The sequence below is a fragment of the Pseudophryne corroboree genome, chromosome 7, assembly GCF_028390025.1.
Source record: "Pseudophryne corroboree isolate aPseCor3 chromosome 7, aPseCor3.hap2, whole genome shotgun sequence".
In the NCBI taxonomy this organism is placed as follows: domain Eukaryota; kingdom Metazoa; phylum Chordata; class Amphibia; order Anura; family Myobatrachidae; genus Pseudophryne; species Pseudophryne corroboree.
Window position 1 is genome coordinate 34,073,374 of NC_086450.1, and position 23,264 is coordinate 34,096,637.

Consider the following 23,264-nt stretch of genomic DNA (forward strand, 5'->3'; position numbering starts at 1 on the left):
GGGTATGAGAGGAAGAGGAGGAAACACATAGACCGATCTGAACACCCAAGGTGTCACCAGAGCGTCTACCGCTACCGCCTGAGGGTCCCTTGACCTGGCGCAATACCGCTTTAGCTTTTTGTTGAGACGGGACGCCATCATGTCTATTTGAGGCAGGCCCCACCGATCCGCGATCTGTGCAAAGACTTCTTGATGAAGTCCCCACTCCCCCGGATGCAGGTCGTGCCTGCTGAGGAAGTCCGCCTCCCAGTTGTCCACCCCCGGGATGAACACCGCTGACAGCGCACTTACATGGCCTTCCGCCCAGCGTAGAATCCTGGTCGCTTCTGCCATGGCCACTCTGCTCCTTGTTCCGCCCACTCTGCTCCTTGTTCCGCCTTGGCGGTTTATATGAGCCACTGCCGTGACATTGTCTGACTGAATCAGAACCGGTCTTCTCCGAAGTAAGTTCTCCGCTTGACGCAGGGCGTTGTATATGGCCCTCAACTCCAGGATGTTGATGTGGAGACAAGTCTCCAGGCTTGACCAGAGACTTTGGAAATTTCTTCCCAGTGCCACTGCTCCCCAGCCTCGGAGGCTTGCGTCCGTGGTCACCAGGACCCAGTCCTGAATGCCGAACCTGCGACCCTCTAGAAGGTGAGCACTGTTCAGCCACCACAGGAGAGATACCCTGGTCCTGGGAGACAGGGTGATCCTTTGATGCATTTGTAAATGGGACCCGGACCACTTGTCCAAGAGGTCCCATTGAAAAGTCCTCGCATGGAATCTGCCGAAAGGGATGGCCTCGTATGAAGCCACCATCTTCCCCAGGACCCGCGTGCACTGATGCGCTGAAACCTTCTTTGGTTTCAATAGGTTCCTGACCATGGTCATGAGTTCCTGAACCTTTTCGATCGGAAGAAAAACCTTTTATTGGTCTGTGTCTAGGATCAGGCCCAGAAAGGTCAGACGCGTTGTAGGAACTAGCTGGGACTTCGGTATATTGAGAATCCAGCCGTGTAGCTGCAACGTCTTCATGGACAGAGACACGCTGTCCAGCAACTTCTCCCGAGATCTCGCCTTTATTAGGAGATCGTCCAAGTATGGGATAATTGTGACCCCCTGCCTGCGCAGGAGCACCATCATTTCCGCCATTACCTTGGTGAAAACCCTCGGGGCCGTGGAAAGCCCAAACGGCAACGTCTGAAATTGGTAGTGACAGTCCTGCACTGCAAATCTCAGGAACGCCTGATGGGGGGGGGGGGGGGGGGAATATTGGAACATGAAGGTATGCATCCTTTATGTCCAGGGACACCATCCAATCCCCCCCCCCCCCTCCAGGCTGGCGATGAGCGCCCGGAGTGATTCCATTTTGAACTTGAACCTTTTCAAGTACAAGTTCAGAGATTTCAGGTTTAAAATGGGCCTGACCGAACCGTCCGGTTTCGGGAACCACAAACAGGGTTGAATAATATCCCTCTCCCTGCTGGAGATGAGGAACTGTGACAATCACCTGTTGAACATACAATTTTTGGATTGCTGTCAACACTGACTCCCTCTCTGACGGGGAAGTCGGCAGAGCCGATTTGAAAAACCGGCGAGGAGGCAAGTCTTCGAATTCTAGCCTGTATCCCTGAGCAACAATCTCTACTGCCCAGGGATCCACCTGCGATTGAACCCAGACGTGGCTGAAAAACCGAAGACGAGCCCCCACCAGATCTGCCTCCCCCTGGGAAGCCCCAGGGTCATGCGGTGGACTTTGCAGACGCAGGGGAGGACTTCTGCTCTTGGGAACTAGCTGTGTGCAGCTTCTTTCCCCTGCCTTTTCCTCTGGTAACAAAGGACGATCCCCGCACCTTCTTGTTTTTATTGGAACGAAAGGACTGCATTTGATAATGAGGTGCCTTCCTAGTATGCTGCGGGGGGACATAAGGTAAGAAATTCGACTTACCAGCCGTAGCCGTAGAGACAAGGTCCGAGAGGCCGCCTCCAAACAACTCCTCCCCCTTGTACGGCAAGGACTCCATGTGCCGCTTAGAATCGGCATCTCCCGTCCACTGCCGGGTCCACAGGAGTCGCCTAGCCGAAATAGACATAGCATTTATTCTGGAGCTTAATAAACAAATTTCTCTCTGAGCATCTCTCATATACAAGGCAGCATCTCTGATGTGCTCTATGGTCATTTGAATGGCATCCCTATCTAAGGTGTCAATCTCTGCAGATAAGGAATCTGCCCATGCCACAACCGCACTACAAACCCAGGCCGACGCCATAGCCGGTCTAGCAATAGTACCGGAGTGAGTGTAAATGTGCTTCAAGGTAATTTCCTGCCTGCGATCAGCCGGTTCCTTGAGGGAAGCCGTATCCTGAGAAGGCAGTGCCACCTTTTTGGACAAGCGTGTCAGCGCCTTGTCCACTTTTGGTGAAGATTCCCAGCGTATCCTATCAGTTTGTGGAAAAGGATACGCCATAAGAATCCTTTTGGGAACTTGTGGTCTCCTATCTGGAGAGTCCCAAGCCTTTTCGCACAATTCACTTAATTCAAATGATGATGGAAAAGTGACTTCAGGCTTTTTCTCTTTATACATGTGTACCCTCGTGTCAGGGACAGGGGTTCCTCAGTAATATGCAAAACCTCTTTAATGGCCATAATCATGTACCGAATACCTTTTGCCACCTTCGGCTGTAATTTTGCATCTTCATAGTCGACACCAGAGTCAGAATCTGTGTCGGTATCTGTGTCATCGATCTGGGATATGGTGCGCTTCTGAGACCCCTACGGGCCTGGCGCCACAGGGACAGGCATGGACTGGGTACCTGACTGATCCCTAGCTTCTGCCTTGTCTAACCTTTTATGCAATAGATTGACATTTGCATTCAAGACATTCAGCATATCCACCCATTCCGGTGTCGGCGTTGCCGACGGCGACCTGTCATTCAAACACTCCCCCTCCACAGTAAGCGAGCCTTCCTCGTCAAACATGTCGACACACGCGTACCGACACACTTCACACACACACACAGGGAACCCCTTTTCTGAAGACAGTATCCCTGTCAAGGCCCTTTGGAGAGACAGAGAGAGAGTATGCCAGCACACACCCCAGCGCAATAACCCTGGAGACCAACACAAAATCTTTTTCCCCAGCAGCGCTGTGTAATATGTAAACCGCCAATTATGTGCCCCCCTCCCCCCTCTCTTTTAAGCACCCTTTCACCGTGTGTAAGCAGGGGAGAGTCCGGGGAGCTTCCTCTCAGCAGTGCTGTGTAGAGAAAATGGCACTGGTGAGTGCTGAGGGAGAAGCCCCGCCCCCTCGGCGGCGTGCTTCTGTCCCGCTCAAACTTAGTAAAATATGGCGGGGGCTCTTTTATATACATGTACAGAGCCCACCTGTACATGTATATAGTCTTTTTGCCATGCAGAGGCTTATATTGCTGCCCAGGGCGCCACCCCCCCCACCCCCCCTGCGCCCTGCACCCTTACAGTGACTGGAGTGTGTGAGGTGTATGGGAGCAATGACGCACAGCTGCAGTGCTGTGCGTTGCCTCAGTGAAGCTGAAGGCTTCTGCCGCATGAGACGTCTTCTGACTTCTGTACTTCTGGCTCTGTGAGGAGAACAGCGGCGCGGCTCCGGGGGTGGACGCCCAGTAAGAACCTGCGTTCACCCCCTCTGGAGCTAATGGTGTCCAGTAGCCGAGGAAGCAGAGCCTATCTTTGACAAGAAGGTCTGCTCCTCTCTCCTCAGTCCCTCGATGCAGGGAGCCTGTTGCCAGCAGTGCTCCCTGTGAAAAAGTAGTAAAAAGTAGAGAAAAAAATCCAAACAAAAATGCTTCCAGGCAGAGAACTCTGGAGAGCTCTCTGCAGTGCACCCATCTTGCTCTGGGCACAGTGTAAAACTGAGGTCTGGAGGAGGGGCATAGAGGGAGGAGCCAGTGCACACCCAGAATCCAAAGCTTTCTTAAAGTGCCCTATCTCCTGCGGAGCCCGTCTATCCCCATGGTCCTTACGGAGTCCCAGCATCCTAAAGGACGTTAGAGAAATGGGCTCTGTCTGGCGTAATGTGTAAAAAGGGGGACTTTGCCTGCCGTAATGTGTAAAAAGGGGGACTCTGCCTGCCGTAATGTGTAAAAAGGGGGACTGTGCCTGCCTTAATGTGTAAAAAGGGGGACTCTGAATGCCATAGTGTGTAAAAAAGGAACTCGACCTGCTGTAGTGTGTAAAAAAGAGGACTCTGCCTGCCTAATGTGTAAAAAGTGGGACTCTGCCTGCTGTAATGTGTGAAAGGGGACTCTGCCTGCCGCAATGTGTGATTTGGGGCGCTACCTGCCGTACAGTGTAAAAGGGCACTCTACCTGCCATAATGCATGATAGGGGCTCTACCTGCCGTAATGTGTAAAAGGGGCTCTACCTGGCACAATATGTATAAGGGGCTCTTCCTGGTATGTATAAGGAGTACTACTGTGTGGTGTAATGTGACTAACGGATACTACTGTGCGGTGTAATGTGAATCTGTACTATGCTGTGGCCACACCCCTTCCCGTGGTTCTTGGGGGGGGTGAGGGGGAATCCAATATCATTGTGCCTAGGGGCGGCCTGACCCCTAAATCCGTCTTTAGTCACCAGAGATCCTTACACGTTGGTCAGACAGGTACATTGAAATGCAGCCAGGTGATTGCTTGCAGTTAAAGCTGTCGCATGAATTTTGGGTATTTGCGCCTAGGTAGTCATGTGATCACCTAGGAAAGAACTAATTGAAGGTCTGCCTCTATTTACTAGGCTAGTTTAGGCCTGAACATGCATTGCCCCAGGTGACAAAACTCCTAGCTTCGGCCCTGTCACATGTATATTATTAGCATCTCCCATGGGCCAGGGCGATGGGTAACCACATTCCTGTATCAGCAGGGATCCTCACCCTGTCCGTGTAGCTGCGTGGTAGAGATAATAAAGGCACTGAGACAGTGAAGAAACAGGCACATTTACCATTCTCAGGTTACTGTATCCACTGGATATATTAGATAATCATTGCAACCTGTGGCCAGTGCTACTCCTTGTGGCATCCCTGTGTTGCAAGCAGGGATGTAGCGAGGGTGGCTCCGGGGGCCGAAAAATTTAGAGGGCGCGCTGCTGCCTGCCACACCAATTCCCACGGGCCACTGTACTGGCAGTCACAGAGCAGGAGGAGGAGAAGCACACTGACTCGGAGACGAGGTAGAGAACAGGGCAGGCCAGAGGTGACAGCAGGAGACACTGACAGCTGGCACATGACGGAGCTCTGCCCACCCTCTTTATAGTGTTGTGAGGCAGATTTTAAACATGGGGGGCACCCAAAGGAAACTTTCGCCCTGAGCTCCACATGGTCTAGAACCGGCACCGGCACCAATTTAGGATTTTAAAATATTGTTTCTTTTCAAATGTAACATGCTATTACATGCTGGCTAGGCCCCCAATTCAGTACAGGGGAGGGGGCGCCAAAACATACCCTTGCTCCAAGCACCATGGCGCCTAGCTACACCTCTGCTTGCAAGCTATCCTGTTTTCAAGAAGTCAGATATTTTACATTTTAAAAATGAAGAGAGCTAAATTTATGAAGGTGCGTTTTGATAAAACAGGAAAAACATTGGAAATTCAGCAACAAATAACAAATATACAGCACATGGGTTTCATGAAAATCAATAAATAAACTTGAACACAGTAATGCCTGGATAAATGCTTGAAGTTGTTCTGTGCTGCTTTGGCTTGAACATACCTACTCTTCAATGTGAACGGACCCATGTGGCCATAGTGGTTTTATACTCTAGAGCAGAGGTTCTCAAACTCAGTCCTCGGGGACACACACAGTGCATGTTTTGCAGGTCTCCTCACAGAATCGCAAGTGAAATAATTAGCTCCACCTGTGGACCCTTTAAAATGTGTCAGTGAGTAATTAATACACCTGTGCACCTGCTGGGTTACCTGCAAAACATGCACTGTGTGTGCCCCCGAGGACCGAGTTTGAGAACCTCTGCTCTAGAGCCCTGTTATGTAGGAGCAATTCAATTCCCAGTGATGGAGTTATGGTAGAGCAACATTGGTCATTTTACTGCACACCCTTACGGGGATGCAATGTTTAATGGACAATGCTGTAGTCATGATGTATCCCTGCTATGAGCGTTATCATGCCACATTGCCAACATCACTTTATATTGAATAGTCCCCCAGCCCACAAGTCGGTTATGCACTATCATACAATTTTCACTGACAATTCTCCAATATATACATTTTGTGCAATTGTCCATTGAAAGTCACAGACGGAGCAGATGATATCAAAAGCACCCTCAATAGCCCTTTCACAGCTTAGCTCTGCAGAAATGCAGTTGTTGCAGAATACAGTATATAACAAACACAGGCAGCGACCACTGACACAGCAGCAATGAGCAGGGGAATTAAAATAAGATTTTACTTACCAGTAAATCTATTTCTCGTAGTCCGTAGAGGATGCTGGGGACTCCGTAAGGACCATGGGGAGAGACGGGCTCCGCAGGAGGCATGGGCACTTTAAGAAAGAATTTAGTTCCTGGTGTGCACTGGCTCCTCCCTCTATGCCCCTCCTCCAGACCTCAGTTAGAGAAACTGTGCCCAGAGGAGATGGACAGTACAAGGAAAGGATTTTGTTAATCCAAGGGCAAGATTCATACCAGCCACACCAATCACACCGTATAACTTGTGATAACTACCCAGTTAACAGTATGAAAGCAACATATCATCAGTGCAAGACCGATGCAACTATAACGTAACCCTTATTGAAGCAATAACTATATAGAAGTATTGCAGAAGAAGTCCGCACTTGGGACGGGCACCCAGCATCCTCTACGGACTACGAGAAATAGATTTACCGGTAAGTAAAATCTTATTTTCTCTAACGTCCTAGAGGATGCTGGGGACTCCGTAAGGACCATGGGGATTATACCAAAGCTCCCAAACGGGCGGGAAAGTGCGGATGACTCTGCAGCACCGATTGAGCAAACATGAGGTCCTCCTCAGCCAGGGTATCAAACCTATAGAATTTTGCAAAAGTGTTTGAACCCGACCAAGTAGCAGCTCGACACAGCTGTAGTGCCGAGACCCCCCGGGCAGCCGCCCAAGAAAAGCCCACCTTCCTAGTAGAATGGGCCTTGACCGATTTTGGTAACGGCAATCCAGACGTAGAATGCGCTTGCTGAATCGTGTTACAAATCCAGCGAGCAATAGTTTGCTTTGAAGCAGGGGAACCAATCTTGTTGGACGCATACAGGACAAACAGCGCTTCAGTTTTCCTGACTCTAGCCGTTCTGGCCACGTAAATTTTCAAAGCCCTGACCACATCAAGTAACTCGGAATCCTCCAAGTCACGTGTAGCCACAGGCACCACAATAGGTTGGTTCATATGAAAAGATGATACCACTTTCGGCAGAAATTGTGAACGGGTCCGCAATTCTGCTCTATCCATATGGAAAACCAGATAGGGGCTTTTATGTGACAAAGCCGCTAATTCTGACACACGTCTAGCCGAAGCCAAGCCTAATAACATGACCACCTTCCATGTGAGATATTTTAACTCCGCCGTTTTAAGTGGTTCAAACCAGTGTGACTTTAGGAAACTTAACACCACGTTAAGATCCCAAGGTGCCACCGGAGGCACAAAAGGAGGCTGGATACGCAGCACTCCTTTTACAAACGTCTGAACTTCTGGTAGAGAAGCCAACTCTTTGTGAAAGAAAATGGATAGGGCCGAAATCTGAACCTTACTGGAGCCTAAGTTTTAGGCCCAAATTCACTCCAGTTTGTAGGAAGTGAAGGAAACGGCCCAGATGGAATTCTTCCATAGGAGCATTCCTGGCCTCACACCAAGAAACATATTTTCGCCATATACGGTGATAATGTTAAGATGTCACGTCCTTCCTAGCCTTTATCAGCGTAGGAATGACCTCATCCGGAATGCCTTTTTCCGCAAGGATCCGGCGTTCAACCGCCATGCCGTCAAACGCAGCCGCGGTAAGTCTTGGAACAGACATGGGCCCTGTTGCAACAGGTCCTGCCTTAGAGGAAGAGGCCACGGATTTTCTGTAAGCATTTCCTGCAGATCCGGATACCAGATCCTTCGTGGCCAATCTGGAACAATGAAGATTGTTCTCACTCCTCCTTTTTCTTATTATTCTCAACCCTTGGGTATGAGAGGAAGAGGAGGAAATACATAGACTGACTGGAACACCCACGGTGTCACTAGGGCGTCTACCGCTACTGCCTGAGGGTCTCTTGACCAAGCGCAATAACTCTGCAGCTTTTTGTTGAGGCGGGACGCCATCCTGTCTATTTGTGGCAGTCCCCACCGAACTGCAATCTGTGCGAAGACTTCCTGATGAAGTCTCCATTCTCCAGGACGTATGTCTGGTGAGGAAGTCTGCTTCCCAGTTGTTCACTTGCGGAATGAACACTGTTGACAGTGCTCTTACATGATTCTCCGCCCAGCTAAGAATTCTGGTGGCTTTCGCCATCGCCACTCTGCTCCTTGTGCCGCTTTGGCGGTTTACATGAGCTACTGCGGTGACGTTGTCTGACTGGATCAGAACCGGTTGGTCGCGAAGAAAGGTCTCCGCTTGACGTAGGGCGTTGTATATGGCCCTTAGTTCCAATATGTTGATGTGAAGACAAGTCTCTTGACTTGACCAAAGACCTTGGAAATTTCTTCCCTGTGTGACTGCTCCCCAGCCTCGGAGGCTTGCGTCCGTGGTCACCAGGATCTAGTCCTGAATGCCGAATCTGCGGCCCTCTAGAAGGTGAGCACTCTGCAAACACCACAGGAGAGATACCCTGGCCCTGGGTAATAGGGTGATCAACTGATGAATCTGTAGATGTGACCCGGACCACTTGTCCAGTAGGTCCCATTGGAAAGTCCTTGCATGGAACCTGCTGAAGGGAATGTTTTTCCCAGGACTCGAGTGCAGTGATGCACTGACACCTGTCTTGGTTTCAATAGGTCCCTGACTAGAGTCATGAGTTCCTGGGCCTTCTCTATCTGAAGGTAAACCCATTTCTGGTCTGTATCCAGAATCATACCCAAGAAGGGCAGACGAGTTATAGGAACCAACTGTGACCTCGGGAAATTGAGAATCCAGCCGTGTTGCTGTGACACCTTCAGCGAAAGTGACACGCTGTTCAACAACTGCTCTTTTGATCTCGCCCTTATTAGGAGATCGTCCAAGTATGGGACAACTGTGACTCCTTGCTTGCGTAGGAGCACCATTATTTCCGCCAATTACCCTGAAATTGGTCATGACAATCCTGTACCGCAATTGTCAGGTACGCCTGATGGGGTGGATAAATGGGAACATGAAGGTATGCAGCCTTTATGTTTAGATACACCATCAAATCCCCCCCTTCCTGGCTGGCGATGATCGCTCTGGGCGATTCCACTTTAAATTATTTGAACCTTTTCCCGTATAGGATCAGAGATTTTAATTTAAAAAATGGGTCTGACCGAACCGTACGGTTTCGGGACTACAGCCAAGGTTGAGTCATATCGCCTTCCTTGTTGCAGGAGGGGAACCTTGAGCACCACCTGTTGGAGATACAATGTGTGAATTGTATTTAATATTATCTCCCTTCCTGGGGGAGAAGCCGGTAGGTCCGATAAGGAAAAACCGGCGAGGAGGCACCTTTCGAATTCCAGCTTGTAACCCTGAGAAACAATTTTTTATTGCCCCGGGAACCACCTGTGAGTGAACTCAGATGTGGCTGAAGAGTCGAAGACGTGCTCCCACTGGGGCGGACTCCCTTAGCGGAGCTCCAGCGTCATGCGTTGGATGTAGTAGAGGCCGGGGAGGACTTCTGTTCCTGGGAACTAGCTGTGTCCTGTACCCTTACCTCTGGTAAGAAAGGACGCTCCTCGTACTTTCTTGTTATTCTGCGACCGAAAGGACTGCATTTGATAATGTCGTGCTTTCTTAGGCTGTGAGGGAATATAAGGCAAAAAATAAGAATTTACTTACCGATAATTCTATTTCTCGTAGTCCGTAGTGGATGCTGGGGACTCCGTAAGGACCATGGGGAATAGCGGCTCCGCAGGAGACTGGGCACATCTAAAGAAAGCTTTAGGATCACCTGGTGTGCACTGGCTCCTCCCCCTATGACCCTCCTCCAAGCCTCAGTTAGGATACTGTGCCCGGACGAGCGTACACAATAAGGAAGGATTTTGAATCCCGGGTAAGACTCATACCAGCCACACCAATCACACTGTACAACTTGTGATCTGAACCCAGTTAACAGCATGATAATAGAGGAGCCTCTAGAAAAGATGGCTCACTACAACAATAACCCGAATTTTTTGGTAACAATAATTATGTACCAGTATTGCAGACAATCCGCACTTGGGATGGGCGCCCAGCATCCACTACGGACTACGAGAAATAGAATTATCGGTAAGTAAATTCTTATTTTCTCTGACGTCCTAGTGGATGCTGGGGACTCCGTAAGGACCATGGGGATTATACCAAAGCTCCCAAACGGGCGGGAGAGTGCGGATGACTCTGTAGCACCGAATGAGAGAACTCCAGGTCCTCTTTAGCCAGGGTATCAAATTTGTAGAATTTTACAAACGTATTTGCTCCTGACCAAGTAACTGCTCGGCAAAGTTGTAAAGCCGAGACCCCTCGGGCAGCTGCCCAAGATGAGCCCACCTTCCTTGTGGAGTGGGCATTTTAAGATTTTTGGCTGTGGCAGGCCTGCCACAGAATGTGCAAGCTGAATTGTACTACAAATCCAACGAGCAATCGTCTGCTTAGAAGCAGGAGCACCCAGTTTGTTGGGTGCATACAGGATAAACAGCGAGTCAGATTTTCTGACTCCAGCCGTCCTGGAAACATGTATTTTCAGGGTCCTGACCACGTCAAGCAACTTGGAATCCTCCAAGTCCTTAGTAGCCGCAGGCACCACAATAGGTTGGTTCATGTGAAATGCAGAAACCACCTTAGGTAGATAATTTGAGGACGAGTCCTCAATTCTGCCCTTTCAGAATGAAATATTAAGTAAGGGCTTTTATATGATAAAGCCGCCAATTCTGACACACGCCTGGCTGAAACCAGGGCTAACTCGTCACTTCCATGTGAGATATTTTAAGTATACAGTGGTGAGTGGTTCAAACCAATGTGACTTTAGGAAACTCAACACAACATTGAGATCCCCAAGGTGCCACTGGAGGCACAAAAGGAGACTGTATATGCAGCACCCCTTTTACAAATGTCTGAACTTCAGGCACTGAAGCCAGTTCTTTTTGGAAGAAAATCGACAGGGCCGAAATTTGAACCTTAATGGACCCTAATTTTAGGCCCATAGACAGTCCTGTTTGCAGGAAATGGAGGAAACGACCCAGTTGAAATTCCTCTGTAGGGGCCTTCTTGGCCTCACCCCACGCAACATATTTTCGCCAAATGCGGTGATAATGTTTTGCGGTTACGTCTTTCCTGGCCTTGACCAGGGTAGGGATCTTCAGGATCCGGCATTCAACCGCCATGCCGTCAAACGCAGCCGCGGTAAGTCTTGGAACAGACAAGGCCCTTGCTGGAGCAGGTCCTTTCTTAGAGGTAGAGGCCACGGTTCGTCCGTGAGCCTCTCTTGAAGTTCCGGATACCAAGTCCTTCTTGGCCAATCCGGAACCACGAGTATAGTTCTTACTCCTCTCCTTCTTATGATTCTCAGTACTTTTGGTATGAGGGGCAGAGGAGGGAACACATACACTGACTGGTACACCCACGGTGTTACCAGAGCGTCCACCGTTATTGCCTGAGGGTCCCTTGACCTGGCGCAATATCTGTCTAGTTTTTTTTTTTTTTTTTGTTTAGACGGGACGCCATTATGTCCACCTTTTGTTTTTCCCAACGGTTTACAATCAGGTGGAAGACTTCTGGGTGAAGTCCCCACTCTCCCGGGTGAAGGTCGTGTCTGCTGAGGAAGTCTGCTTCCCAGTTGTCCACTCCCGGAATGAACACTGCTGACAGTGCTATCACATGATTTTCCGCCCAGCTAAAATCCTTGCAGCTTCTGCCATTGCCCTCCTGCTTCTCGTGCCGCCCTGTCTGTTTACGTGGGCGACTGACGTGATGTTGTCCGATTGGATCAATACCGCCTGACCCTGAAGCAGGGGTTTCGCTTGACTTAGGGCATTGTAAATGGCCCTTATTTACAGAATGTTTATATGAAGAGATGTCTCCAGGCTTGACCATAAGCCCTGGAAATTCCTTCCCTGTGTGACTGCTCCCCAGCCTCGCAGGCTGGCATCCGTGGCCACCAGGACCCAGTCCCGAATGCCGAATCTGCGGCCCTCTAGAAGATGAGCACTCTGCAACCACCACAGGAGGGATACCCTTGTCCCTGGTGACAGGGTTATCCGCTGAAGCATCTGAAGATGCGACCCGGACCATTTGTCCAGAAGGTTCCACTGTGCGTGGAATCTGCCGAATGGGATTGCTTCGTAGGAAGCCACCATTTTTACCCAGAACCCTTGTGCATTGATGCACTGAGACTTGGTTCGGTTTTAGGAGGTTCCTGACTAGCTCGGATAACTCCCTGGCTTTCTCCTCCGGGAGAAGCACCTTCTTTCTGGACTATGGCCCTCATTCCGAGTTGTTCGCTCGCAAGGCGATTATAGCAGAGTTACACACGCTAAGCCGCCGCCTACTGGGAGTGAATCTAAACATCTTAAATGTGCGACCGATGTATTCGCAATATTGCGATCAAAACCGAGTTAGCAGTTTCTGAGTAACTCCAGACTTACTCTGCCTGTGCGATCAATTCAGTGCTTTTCGGTCCCGGCTGACGTCATAAACACACCCAGCGTTCGCCCAAGCACTCCCACCGTTTCTCCAGACACGCCTGCGTTTTTTCCGGAAACGGTAGCGTTTCCAGCCACACGCCCCTAAAACGCCGTACATCCGCCCAGTAACACCCATTTCCTGTCAATCACAATGCGTTCTCCGGAGCGACGAAAAAGCCGTGAGTAAAATTACTTTCTTCTTAGTAAAGTTACTTGACGCATGCGCAGTGCGAACATTACGCATGCGCACTAAGAGAATTCTCACTGCGATGCGATGAAAAATACCGAGCGAACAACTCGGAATGAGGGCCTATGTCCAGAATCATCCCTAGGAACAGAAGACAAGTCGTCGGAATCAGCTGCGATTTTGGAATATTGAAAATCCAATCGTGCTGCCGCAACACTACCTGATATAGTGCTACACCGATCTCCAACTGTTCCCTGGATCTTACCCTTATCAGGGAATCGTCCAAGTAAAGGATAACTAAAATTCCCTTCCTTCGAAGGAATATCATCATTTCGGTCATTACTTCAGTAAAGACCCGGGGTGCCGTGGACCATCCCTACGGCAGCGTCCGAACTGATACAGTTCTGTACCCTAACCTGAAATACCCTTGGTGAGAAGGGTACATTTTGACATGAAGGTAAGCATCCTTGATGTCCCGAGACATCATGTAGTCCCCTTCTTCCAGGTTTGCAATCACTGCTCTGAGTGACTCAATTTTGAATTTGAACCTCTGTATGCAAGTGTTCAAAGATTTTAGATTTTAGATTTTAAAATCGGTCTCACCGAGCCGTCTGGCTTCGGTACCACAATAGTGTGGAATAATACCCCGTTCCCTGTTGCAGGAGGGGTACCTTGATTATCACCTGCTGGGAATACAGCTTGTGAATGGCTTCCAAAACTGCCTCCCTGTCAGCGGGAGACGTCGGTAAAACAGACTTTTGGAAACGGCGAGGGGAATACGTCTCGAATTCCAATTTGTACCCCTGAAATATTATCTGAAGGATCCAGGGGTCTACTTGCGAGTGAGCCCACTGCGCACTGAAATTCATTGAGAACGGGACCCCACCGTGCCTGAACTTGTAAAGCCCTAGCGTCATACTGAGGGCTTGGCAGAGGCGGAAAAGGGTTTCTGTTCCTTGGAACTGGCTGATCTCTGCAGCCATTTTCCTCTCCCTCTGTCACGAGCAGAAAAGAGGAACCCTTTTGTCCGCTTGCCAACCAGGACTGCGCCTGATAATACGGCGTCTTATTTTGAGAGGCGACCTGGGGTACATCCCCTCTTTTAAGGCAATACTTCCAAATGCCGTTTGGAATCCGCATCACCTGACCACTTTACTGGAATAATTGGACAACGCACTTATACTTGATGCCAGTCGGCAAATATTCCGCTGTGCATCATGCATATATAGAAATGCATCTTTTAATTGCTCTATAGGCAATAATATACTGTCCTTATCTAGGATATCATATTTCCAGTCAGGGAATCCGACCACGCCAACCCAGCACTGCACATCCAGGCTGAGGCGATTGCTGGTCGCAGTATAACACCAGTATGTGTGTAAATACATTTTAGGATACGCTCCTGCTTTCTATCAGCAGGATCCTTAAGGGCGGCCATCTCAGGAGAGGGTAGAGCCCTTGTTTTTACAAGCGTGTGAGCGCTTTATCCACCCTAGGGGGTGTTTCCCAACGCACCCTAACCTCTGGCGGGAAAAGGTATACTGCCAATAACTTTTTAGAAATTATAAATTGTTATCGGGGGGAAACCCACGCATCATCACACACCTCATTTTATTTCTCAGATTCAGGAAAACTACAGGAAGTTTTTCCTCACCAAACATAATACCCCCTTTTTTTTTTTGGTGGTATTCATATTATCAGAAAAGTGTAAACTTTTTCCATTGCCTCAATCATGCAATGTGTGACTCTATTGGAAATCACGGTTGTCTCTTCACCGTCGACACAGGAGTCAGTACCCTTGTCGGCGTCTGTATCTGAGGTAACGGGCGCTTTAGGGCCCCTGTATGAGACGTCAGGACATGCACAAGCTGAGTAGCCGGCTGTCTCATGTCAACCACTGTCTTTTATACAAAGCTGACACTGTCACGCAATTTCAACAGTACATCCACTCAGGTGTCGACCCCCTAGGGGGTGACAACACTATTTCAGACACTCTACTCCGTCTCCTCATCATTTTTCTCCTCATACATGTCGACACCAACGTACCGAAACACAGCACACACACAGGGAATGCTCTGATAGAGGACAGGACCCCACTAGCCCTTTGGGGAGACAGAGGGAGAGTTTGCCAGCACACACCAGAGCGCTATATATATACAGGGATAACCTTATATAAGTGTTTTTCCCTTTATAGCTGCTGTATTGTTATATACTGCGCCTAATTTGTGCCCCCCTCTCTTTTTTAACCCCTTTCTGTAGTGTAGTGACTGCAGGGGAGAGCCAGGGAGCTTCCCTCCAACTGAGCTGTGAGGGAAAATGGCGCCAGTGTGCTGAGGAGATAGGCTCCGCCCCTTTCTCTGCGTCCTTATCATCCTTTTTCTGTATGTTTTGGCAGGGGTTAAATGCATCCATATAGCCCAGGAGTTATATGTGATGCATTTATTTTAGCCATATAAGGTTTTTTATCGATTTATTGCGTCTCAGGGCGCTGCCCCCCCCAGCGCCCTGCACCCTCAGTGACCGGAGTGTGAAGTGTGCTGAGAGCAATGGCGCACAGCTGCGGTGCTGTGCGCTACCTTATCTGAAGACAGGATCGTCTTCTGCCGCCGATTTTTCCGGACCTCTTCGCTCTTCTGGCTCTGTAAGGGGGACGGCGGCGCGGCTCCGGTGACCCATCCAGGCTGAACCTGTGATCGTCCCTCTGGAGCTAATGTCCAGTAGCCTAAGAAGCCCAATCCACTCTGCACGCAGGTGAGTTCGCTTCTTCTCCCCTTAGTCCCTCGATGCAGTGAGCCTGTTGCCAGCAGGTCTCACTGAAAATATAAACCTAAACTAAAACTTTCACAAAGAGCTCAGGAGAGCCCCTAGTGTGCACCCTTCTCGTCGGGCACAGAAATTTAACTGAGGCTTGGAGGAGGGTCATAGGGGGAGGAGCCAGTGCACACCAGGTGATCCTAAAGCTTTCTTTAGATGTGCCCAGTCTCCTGCGGAGCCGCTATTCCCCATGGTCCTTACGGAGTCCCCAGCATCCCCTAGGACGTCAGAGAAAATCAGAATTACCAGCTATAGCTGTGGAGACCATGTCCGAGAGCCCTTCTCCACACAATTCCTCAGCCTTGTAAGGTAAACCTTCCATATGCCTCTTTTAGTCGGCATCACCTGTCCATTGCATGTTCCACAGGACACTTCTAGCAGAAATCGACATAGCGTTGACTCTAGAACCCAGTAGACTAATGTCTCTTTGGGCATGTTTTATATATATATAAGACAGCATCTTTTATATATATATATATATATATACTTATACTAGGGTCAATACCATGGTATCCTTATCTAGGGTTTCAATCTCTGCTGATAAGGTATCTGTCCACGCTGCTACAGCACTATAAACCCATGCCGACACAATCGCCGGTCTGAGTAGTGTACCAGAATGTGTGTAAATGGACTTCAAAGTACTTTTACTGCATGCTATCTGCAGGATCCCTGAGGATAGCTGTTAAGTCAGTGCTACCTTTTTGGGTAAACGTGTCAATGCCTTGTACACCCTAGGGGAAGATTCCCATCGTATCCTGGCCCCATTAGGGAAAGGATACTCCCTGAGAATTCTTTTTGGGAAGCTGCAGCTTCTTGTCTGGAGATTCCCGCTCTTTTTCTTCATGAGAGGAGGGAAATTTACCTCAGCTTTCTTCCCCTTAAACATGTGTACCCTCGTGTCAGGGACATGAGTCATCAGTGATATGCAAATCATCTTTTATTACAATAATCATATATTGAATACTTTTCTGCCAGTTTAGGCTGTAACTTTGCATTATCATAGTCGACACTGGAGTCAGACTCCGTGTCGATATCAGTGTCTATTATTTTGGATAGTGAGCATTGAGAGACTCTGAAGGTCTCTGCGACATAGGGACAGACCTGTGTAGATTCACTGTCTGTTCTCTAATCTTTTGTGCAATAAATTTACCTCAGCACTTTATTTCACATATCCAATCAGGTGTCGGCGTTGTCGACAGTGACACCACTCACACACACATTTGCTCCATCTCCTCCTTAGGAGAGCCTTTTACCTCAGACATGTCGACACACACGTACCGACACACCACACACTCAGGGAATGCTCATCTGGAGATAATTCCCCCACAAGGCCCTTTGGAGAGACAGAGAGAGAGTGTGCCAGCACACACCCCAGCGCTATATAACCCAGGAAAAAACACAGCAATTTAATGTTTACCCAGTAGCGCTGTTATTATCTGCGCTGAATTATGTGCCCCCCCTCTTCTTTAAAACCCTCTCTTCTACCGTGGTATAAGCAGGGAGAGTCTGGGGAGCTTCCTCTCAGCGGTGCTGTGGAGAAAAACATGGCGCTGGTGAGTGCTGAGGGAGAAGCCCCGCCCCCTCGACGGCGGGCTTCTGTCCCGCTAAAAGTGTAAAATTGGCGGGGGCTCATGCATATATAAAGTGTCCAGCTGTATATATGCTCCTTTTGCCAAATAAGAGGTTTATATTGCTGCCCAGGGCGCCCCCCCCCCCCCCACGCCCTGCACCCTTACAGTGACCGGAGTATGTGAGGTGTGTGGTAGCAATGGCGCACAGCTGCAGTGCTGTGCGTTACCTCAGTGAAGATCATGAAGTCTTCTGCCGCCTCTGAAGTCTTCTTTTCTTCTCATACTCGCCCGGCTTCTATCTTCCGGCTCTGCGAGGGGGGCGGCGGCGCGGCTCCGGGACGGACGACGAGGGTGAGATCCTGCGTACGATCCCTCTGGAGCTCATGGTGTTCAGTAGCCTAAGAAGCAGGACCTAGCTTCAGAGAGTAGGGCTGCTTCTCTCCCCTCAGTCCCACGATGCAGGGAGTCTGTTGCCAGCAGAGCTCCCTGAAAATAAAAAACCTAACAAAATACTTTCTATCAGTAAACTCAGGAGAGCTCACTGAAAAGCACCCAGCTCCTCTGGGCACAGTATCAAACTGAGATCTGGAGGAGGGGCATAGAGGGAGGAGCCAGTGCACACCAGGAACTAAATTCTTTCTTAAAGTGCCCATGTCTCCTGCGGAGCCCGTCTATCCCCATTGTCCTTACGGAGTCCCCAGCATCCTCTAGGACGTTAGAGAAACTGGGGAAACCTGAGTTTCTGTCCAGAGAAACACGCCAGAATTACTAATCAGAGGCTGTCTTACTGATCCATGTAACAAGCAGCATAGAGCAAACAGGATACGGCCATTAGGTCGACACAGCTTAGGTCAACCACTGAAGATCAACATGGGCATTAGATCAACATGGGCATTAGGTCGACATGTACTAGGTTGACAGGTCAAAAGTTTGACATGAGTTTTTCACAAATTTTGGACTTTTTCATACTTGATGATCCACGTGGACTACAATTGGGAACAGTAACCTGTGCCGAAAGCAGCGGTAGCGGAGCGAGGTACCTTGCCTAAAGCATGGCGAGTGAAGCGAGGGGACACTGTGCACTAATTGGGGTTCCCCGTGACTTTACAAAGAAAACGACACCAAAAAAAGTCCAAAAACTCATGTCGACCTTTTCACCTGTCGACCTAGTACATGTCGACCTAATGACCATGTCGACCCAACGACCCATACCTGAGCAAACTTATGACTTTAAAGGTTTATAAAGGAATTACTATGGTAAAGTGTATTTATGTTTACCGCTGCAATAAAATCATTTAGTGATCATTAATCAGGTCGGCTGTTTCCTGATATTGGTTCCTGAGCCATGGGGGGGGTCACGGGGCAGGGGACAACCATGGTTTGGTCACGGGGGGATGAACCATGGGTTGGTCATGGGGGGTGAAGTGTGGCGTTGTCATGGGGGGGGGGGGGGGTGAATCATGGGGTGGTCACCGGGGGGAGGGGGTTAACCATGTGAAGGTCACGAGGCACGGGTGGAGGTGTGAACCGTGGGGTGGCCGCCGGGGAGATGAACCGTGGGGTGATCACGGGTGGATGATCCATGGGTTGGTCATGGGGGAGTGAACCGTGGCGTAGTCATGGGGGGATGGTGGTGAACCATGGGGTGGTCACGGGGGAGGGGGGGGAGAGGTGTGAACCATGGGAAAGTCACGAGGCACGGGTGGTGTGAACCATGGGGTGGCTGCCGGGGGAGATGAACCGTGGGGTGATCACGGGTGGATGATCCATGGGTTGGTCATGGGGGAGTGAACCGTGGCGTAGTCATGGGGGGACGGTGGTGAACCATGGGGTGGTCACGGGGGAGGGGAAGGTGTGAACCATGGGAAGGTCACGAGGCACGGGTGGTGTGAACCATGGGGTGGCTGCCGGGGGAGATGAACCGTGGGGTGATCACGGGTGGATGATCCATGGGTTGGTCATGGGGGAGTGAACCGTGGCGTTGTCATGGGGGGATGGTGGTGAACCATGGGGCGGTCACAGGGGGGGGGGAGGTGTGAACCATGGGAAGGTCATGAGGCATGGGGCGAGGTGTGAACCATGGGGTGGCCACCAGGGTGATGAACCAGGGGGGAAGGGGGTTGAACCGTGGCATCATGGGTGAACAGTGGCGTGGTTTCGGGGGGTGGTGGGGTGTAAACCGTGGGGTGGTCCCTAGGGGGGATGAACCATGTGGGGGGTGGGGAGGGGGTGAACCGTGGGGTGATCACGGGGGGTTGTGAACTATGGGGTGGTCACGGAAGGGGGGTGTGAACCGTGAGGTGGTCACGGGGAGAGGGGGGATGAGTCGTGGGGTGATCTCCGTGAGGTGGTCACGGTGGCCACAAGAGGAGGCCGGGCGATCATGTGCAGAAGTAACCAGTGTCTGGAAGTGATTAGCGGGACAGTAAATGACCGTTACCTGCACCAGCAGCTGTGCCTGTGTCTCTCCGCTTATAGTGACTCGGCGCCGGCTGCTGGTAGCGGCATGTACACACAGCGCTGCGTTGCTAGGTAACACCAGAACACGCTTCTGGCTACACGTCACTGGCTACCAAGTTTTATTTACCACTCAGCTAAGTTTGCCTTCACCAAAATATTTCTCTAGCGCTGCGGCTGACAGCAGCGCCCCGCCCCCTCTCAGGACCCCGCAGTGCTCCGCTCAGGCATCTCTGCGGACGCCTCAGTCTCCTCTCAGCAGGACCCCAGGCTGCGTGAGTTCCGGCCAGGCACTTCTGTGGGCACCCCAGTCCTCCGTCTCCCGGTGCGCCACCTGGCGGCGTGACGTCAGTTCCGGGCGGCCCGCACGTGTGTACACTGTACAGCCAGCATGGCGGACCTGCAGATGAAGCTGCTGAGGCGGAAGCTCCAGAAGAGGAACGATAAGATCCGGAAAAGGAACCAGCGGCAACTGGAGGGTGAGAGACCCGGGGAGATGGAGCTGGGAGGCCACTGTGTGTCCCCTGAGGACTCACAGCCTCCTGCTACATGTACTCGCTGCTGCACGTTTACCTGCTATAGGGGGACTGTCGTTATGGGCCATATACTGGTAGTAACGCACTGAGGGGCCTATTCACTACAACACCCGGGTCCCGTGTCGTTTGGGTCAGTCCGTGTCGGGTGGGTCAGTCTGCGTCCGTGTCGTGTGGGTCAGTCTGCGTCCGTGTCGTGTGGGTCAGTCTGCCTCCGTGTCGTGTGGGTCAGTCTGCCTCCGTGTCGTGTGGGTCAGTCTGCCTCCGTGTCGTGTGGGTCAGTCTGCCTCCGTGTCGTGTGGGTCAGTCTGCCTCCGTGTCGTGTGGGTCAGTCTGCCTCCGTGTCGTGTGGGTCAGTCTGCCTCCGTGTCGTGTGGGTCAGTCTGCGTCCATGTCGCAATCTACGCCCGTGTCGGGTGGGTCAGCCTGCGCCCGTGTCGTTTGGGTCAGTCCGTGTCGGGTGGGTCAGTCTGCGTCCGTGTCGTGTGGGTCAGTCTGCCTCCGTGTCGTGTGGGTCAGTCTGCGTCCATGTCGCAATCTACGCCCGTGTCGGGTGGGTCAGCCTGCGCCCGTGTCGTTTGGGTCAGTCCGTGTCGGGTGGGTCAGTCTGCGTCCGTGTCGTGTGGGTCAGTCTGCGTCCGTGTCGTGTGGGTCAGTCTGCCTCCGTGTCGTGTGGGTCAGTCTGCCTCCGTGTCGTGTGGGTCAGTCTGCGTCCATGTCGCAATCTACGCCCGTGTCGGGTGGGTCAGCCTGCGCCCGTGTCATGTGGGTCAGTCTGCGTCCATGTCGCAATCTACACCCGTATCGGGTGGGTCAGCCTGCGCCCGTGTCGGGTGGGTCAGCCTGCGCCCGTGTCGGGTGGGTCAGCCTGCGCCCGTGTCGGGTGGGTCAGCCTGCGTCGCAGACTACGTCCGTGTCGGGTGGGGCAGTCTGCGTTCGTGGTCCATGTCGCACAGAACAGATGTCAAAAGTGCCCATTCATCTGTATCTGCCGCTGTAACACAAGGGCAATCTGGATACATAAGTTATGTGGTGCCATAATAGTGAGTAGACTCCTAGGAGACCTGGCGTAAGCCCAGTACATGGAGGTACGAATGACCGGCGTTCCCCTTAATCACCACTTCAGCTCAGAGTAATATATAATATGTGGCGTGATGGCTGCAAGGGCTTGCATGTTGACGATAATGTCTGATCTCATTCCCTCCGTCTATGTCAGATAAAACAGCGGCAGCGGAGTCTGCAGGGGACGAGGAAAACAGCGAGGTCACCAGTCCTGAGATAATCTCTGCTCCGGCCAATGGAATTGTGGATGACGACCCCCAACCTCCCACCTCGGTCAAGAAGAAAAAGAAGAAACGGAAGATTGTGGCACAGACAGAAGAAACGGGTGAGGGTACATCCCCTGCTGTACAGCGCCGCATCCTGTGTTGGTGCTATATACCTCTCTCCACTCCAATCTATCCTCAATGCTGCTGCCCGGCTCATCTTCCTCACCAAACGCACTACGTCCACCTCTCCTCTCTTACTAGAACTTCACTGGCTCCCCTTCCCTTTCAGAATCCATTTCAAGCTTCTCACACTCGCTTACAAAGCCTTCACCCACTCCTCTCCCATCTACATCTCTAACCTTATCTCCCTTTACACTCCCACCCGTCCTCTTCGCTCTGCCAATGCATGCCGACTCTCCTGCCTACTGATTACTTCCTCCCACTCCTACCTCCAAGATTTTTCACGTGCTGCACCACTTCTTTGGAATTCCCTACCTCTCCCCCTCAGACTCTCCACCTCTCTACAAAACTTCAAACAATCTCTCAAGACCCACTTCTTCACCAAACCCAGCCAAATCTCATCCTAACCCTCTGTTCTACGCTCTCTATGTACCCCATCTGTGTCACCCCTGTCTGTCTACCCCTCCCCTTTAGAATGTAAGCTCTCACGGGCAGGGCCCTCTTCCCTCATGTGCTTATCCTTTCTTACTTTCTCTGACGTCCTAGTGGATGCTGGGACTCCGTCAGGACCATGGGGAATAGCGGCTCCGCAGGAGACAGGGCACAAAATTTAAAAGTTTGACCACTAGGTGGTGTGTACTGGCTCCTCCCCCTATGACCCTCCTCCAAGCTTCAGTTAGGTTTTTGTGCCCGTCCGAGCAGGGTGCAATCTAGGTGGCTCTCCTAAAGAGCTGCTTAGAAAAAGTTTGTTAGGTTTTTTATTTTCAGTGAGTCCTGCTGGCAACAGGCTCACTGCAACGAGGGACTTAGGGGAGAAGAAGTGAACTCACCTGCGTGCAGGATGGATTTGCTTCTTAGGCTACTGGACACTAGCTCCAGAGGGACGATCACAGGTACAGCCTGGATGGGTCACCAGAGCCGCGCCGCCGACCCCCTTGCAGATGCCGAATAGAGAAGAGGTCCAGAAACCGGCGGCAGAAGACGTCTCAGTCTTCATGAGGTAGCGCACAGCACTGCAGCTGTGCGCCATTGCTCTCCGCACACTTCACACCAGCGGTCACTGAGGGTGCAGGGCGCTGGGGGGGGCGCCCTGGGCAGCAATGTAATATACCTATTCTGGCTAAAATATATCACATATAGCCCCTGGGGCTATATGGATGTATTTAACCCCTGCCAGGTTCCAAAAAAACCGGGAGAAGAAGCCCGCCGAAAAGGGGACGGGGCCTATTCTCCTCAGCACACAGCGCCATTTTCCTGCCCAGCTCCGCTGCGAGGAAGGCTCCCAGGACTCTCCCCTGCACTGCACTACAGAAACAGGGTAAAAACAGAGAGGGGGGGCACTTATTGGCGATATTTATAATATTTGAGCTGCTATAAAGGGAACACACTTAAGGTTGTCCCTATATATATATTTCTCTATCGTCCTAAGTGGATGCTGGGGTTCCTGAAAGGAC

At 51.0% G+C, this 23,264-nt stretch overlaps 2 protein-coding genes across 9 annotated transcripts in view; one reads left to right on the forward strand and one right to left on the reverse strand.

Moving 5' to 3' along the window:
- Positions 1-20,097, reverse strand: part of ANKAR (ankyrin and armadillo repeat containing) — a 356,791-nt gene extending 336,694 nt beyond the window's left edge. For 5 of the 7 annotated variants that reach the window (XR_010181859.1, XR_010181860.1, XM_063932916.1 and 2 more), the window contains exon 1: positions 19,813-20,097. The gene's annotated coding sequence lies outside the window, so the exon portion shown is untranslated. The remainder of the gene's footprint in view (positions 1-19,812) is intronic. The other 2 variants (XM_063932915.1, XM_063932914.1) reach the window with 2 other exon arrangements.
- A 31-nt stretch (positions 20,098-20,128) lies between these two features.
- The window catches only part of DDX18 (DEAD-box helicase 18), a 29,286-nt gene continuing 26,150 nt past the window's right edge, over positions 20,129-23,264 (forward strand). For both annotated transcript variants that reach the window (XM_063932918.1, XM_063932919.1), the window contains exons 1-2: positions 20,129-20,308; positions 21,579-21,749. In XM_063932918.1, the coding sequence (XP_063788988.1) occupies positions 20,221-20,308; positions 21,579-21,749 (259 nt within the window). In that variant the 5' untranslated portion in view covers positions 20,129-20,220. The remainder of the gene's footprint in view (positions 20,309-21,578; positions 21,750-23,264) is intronic.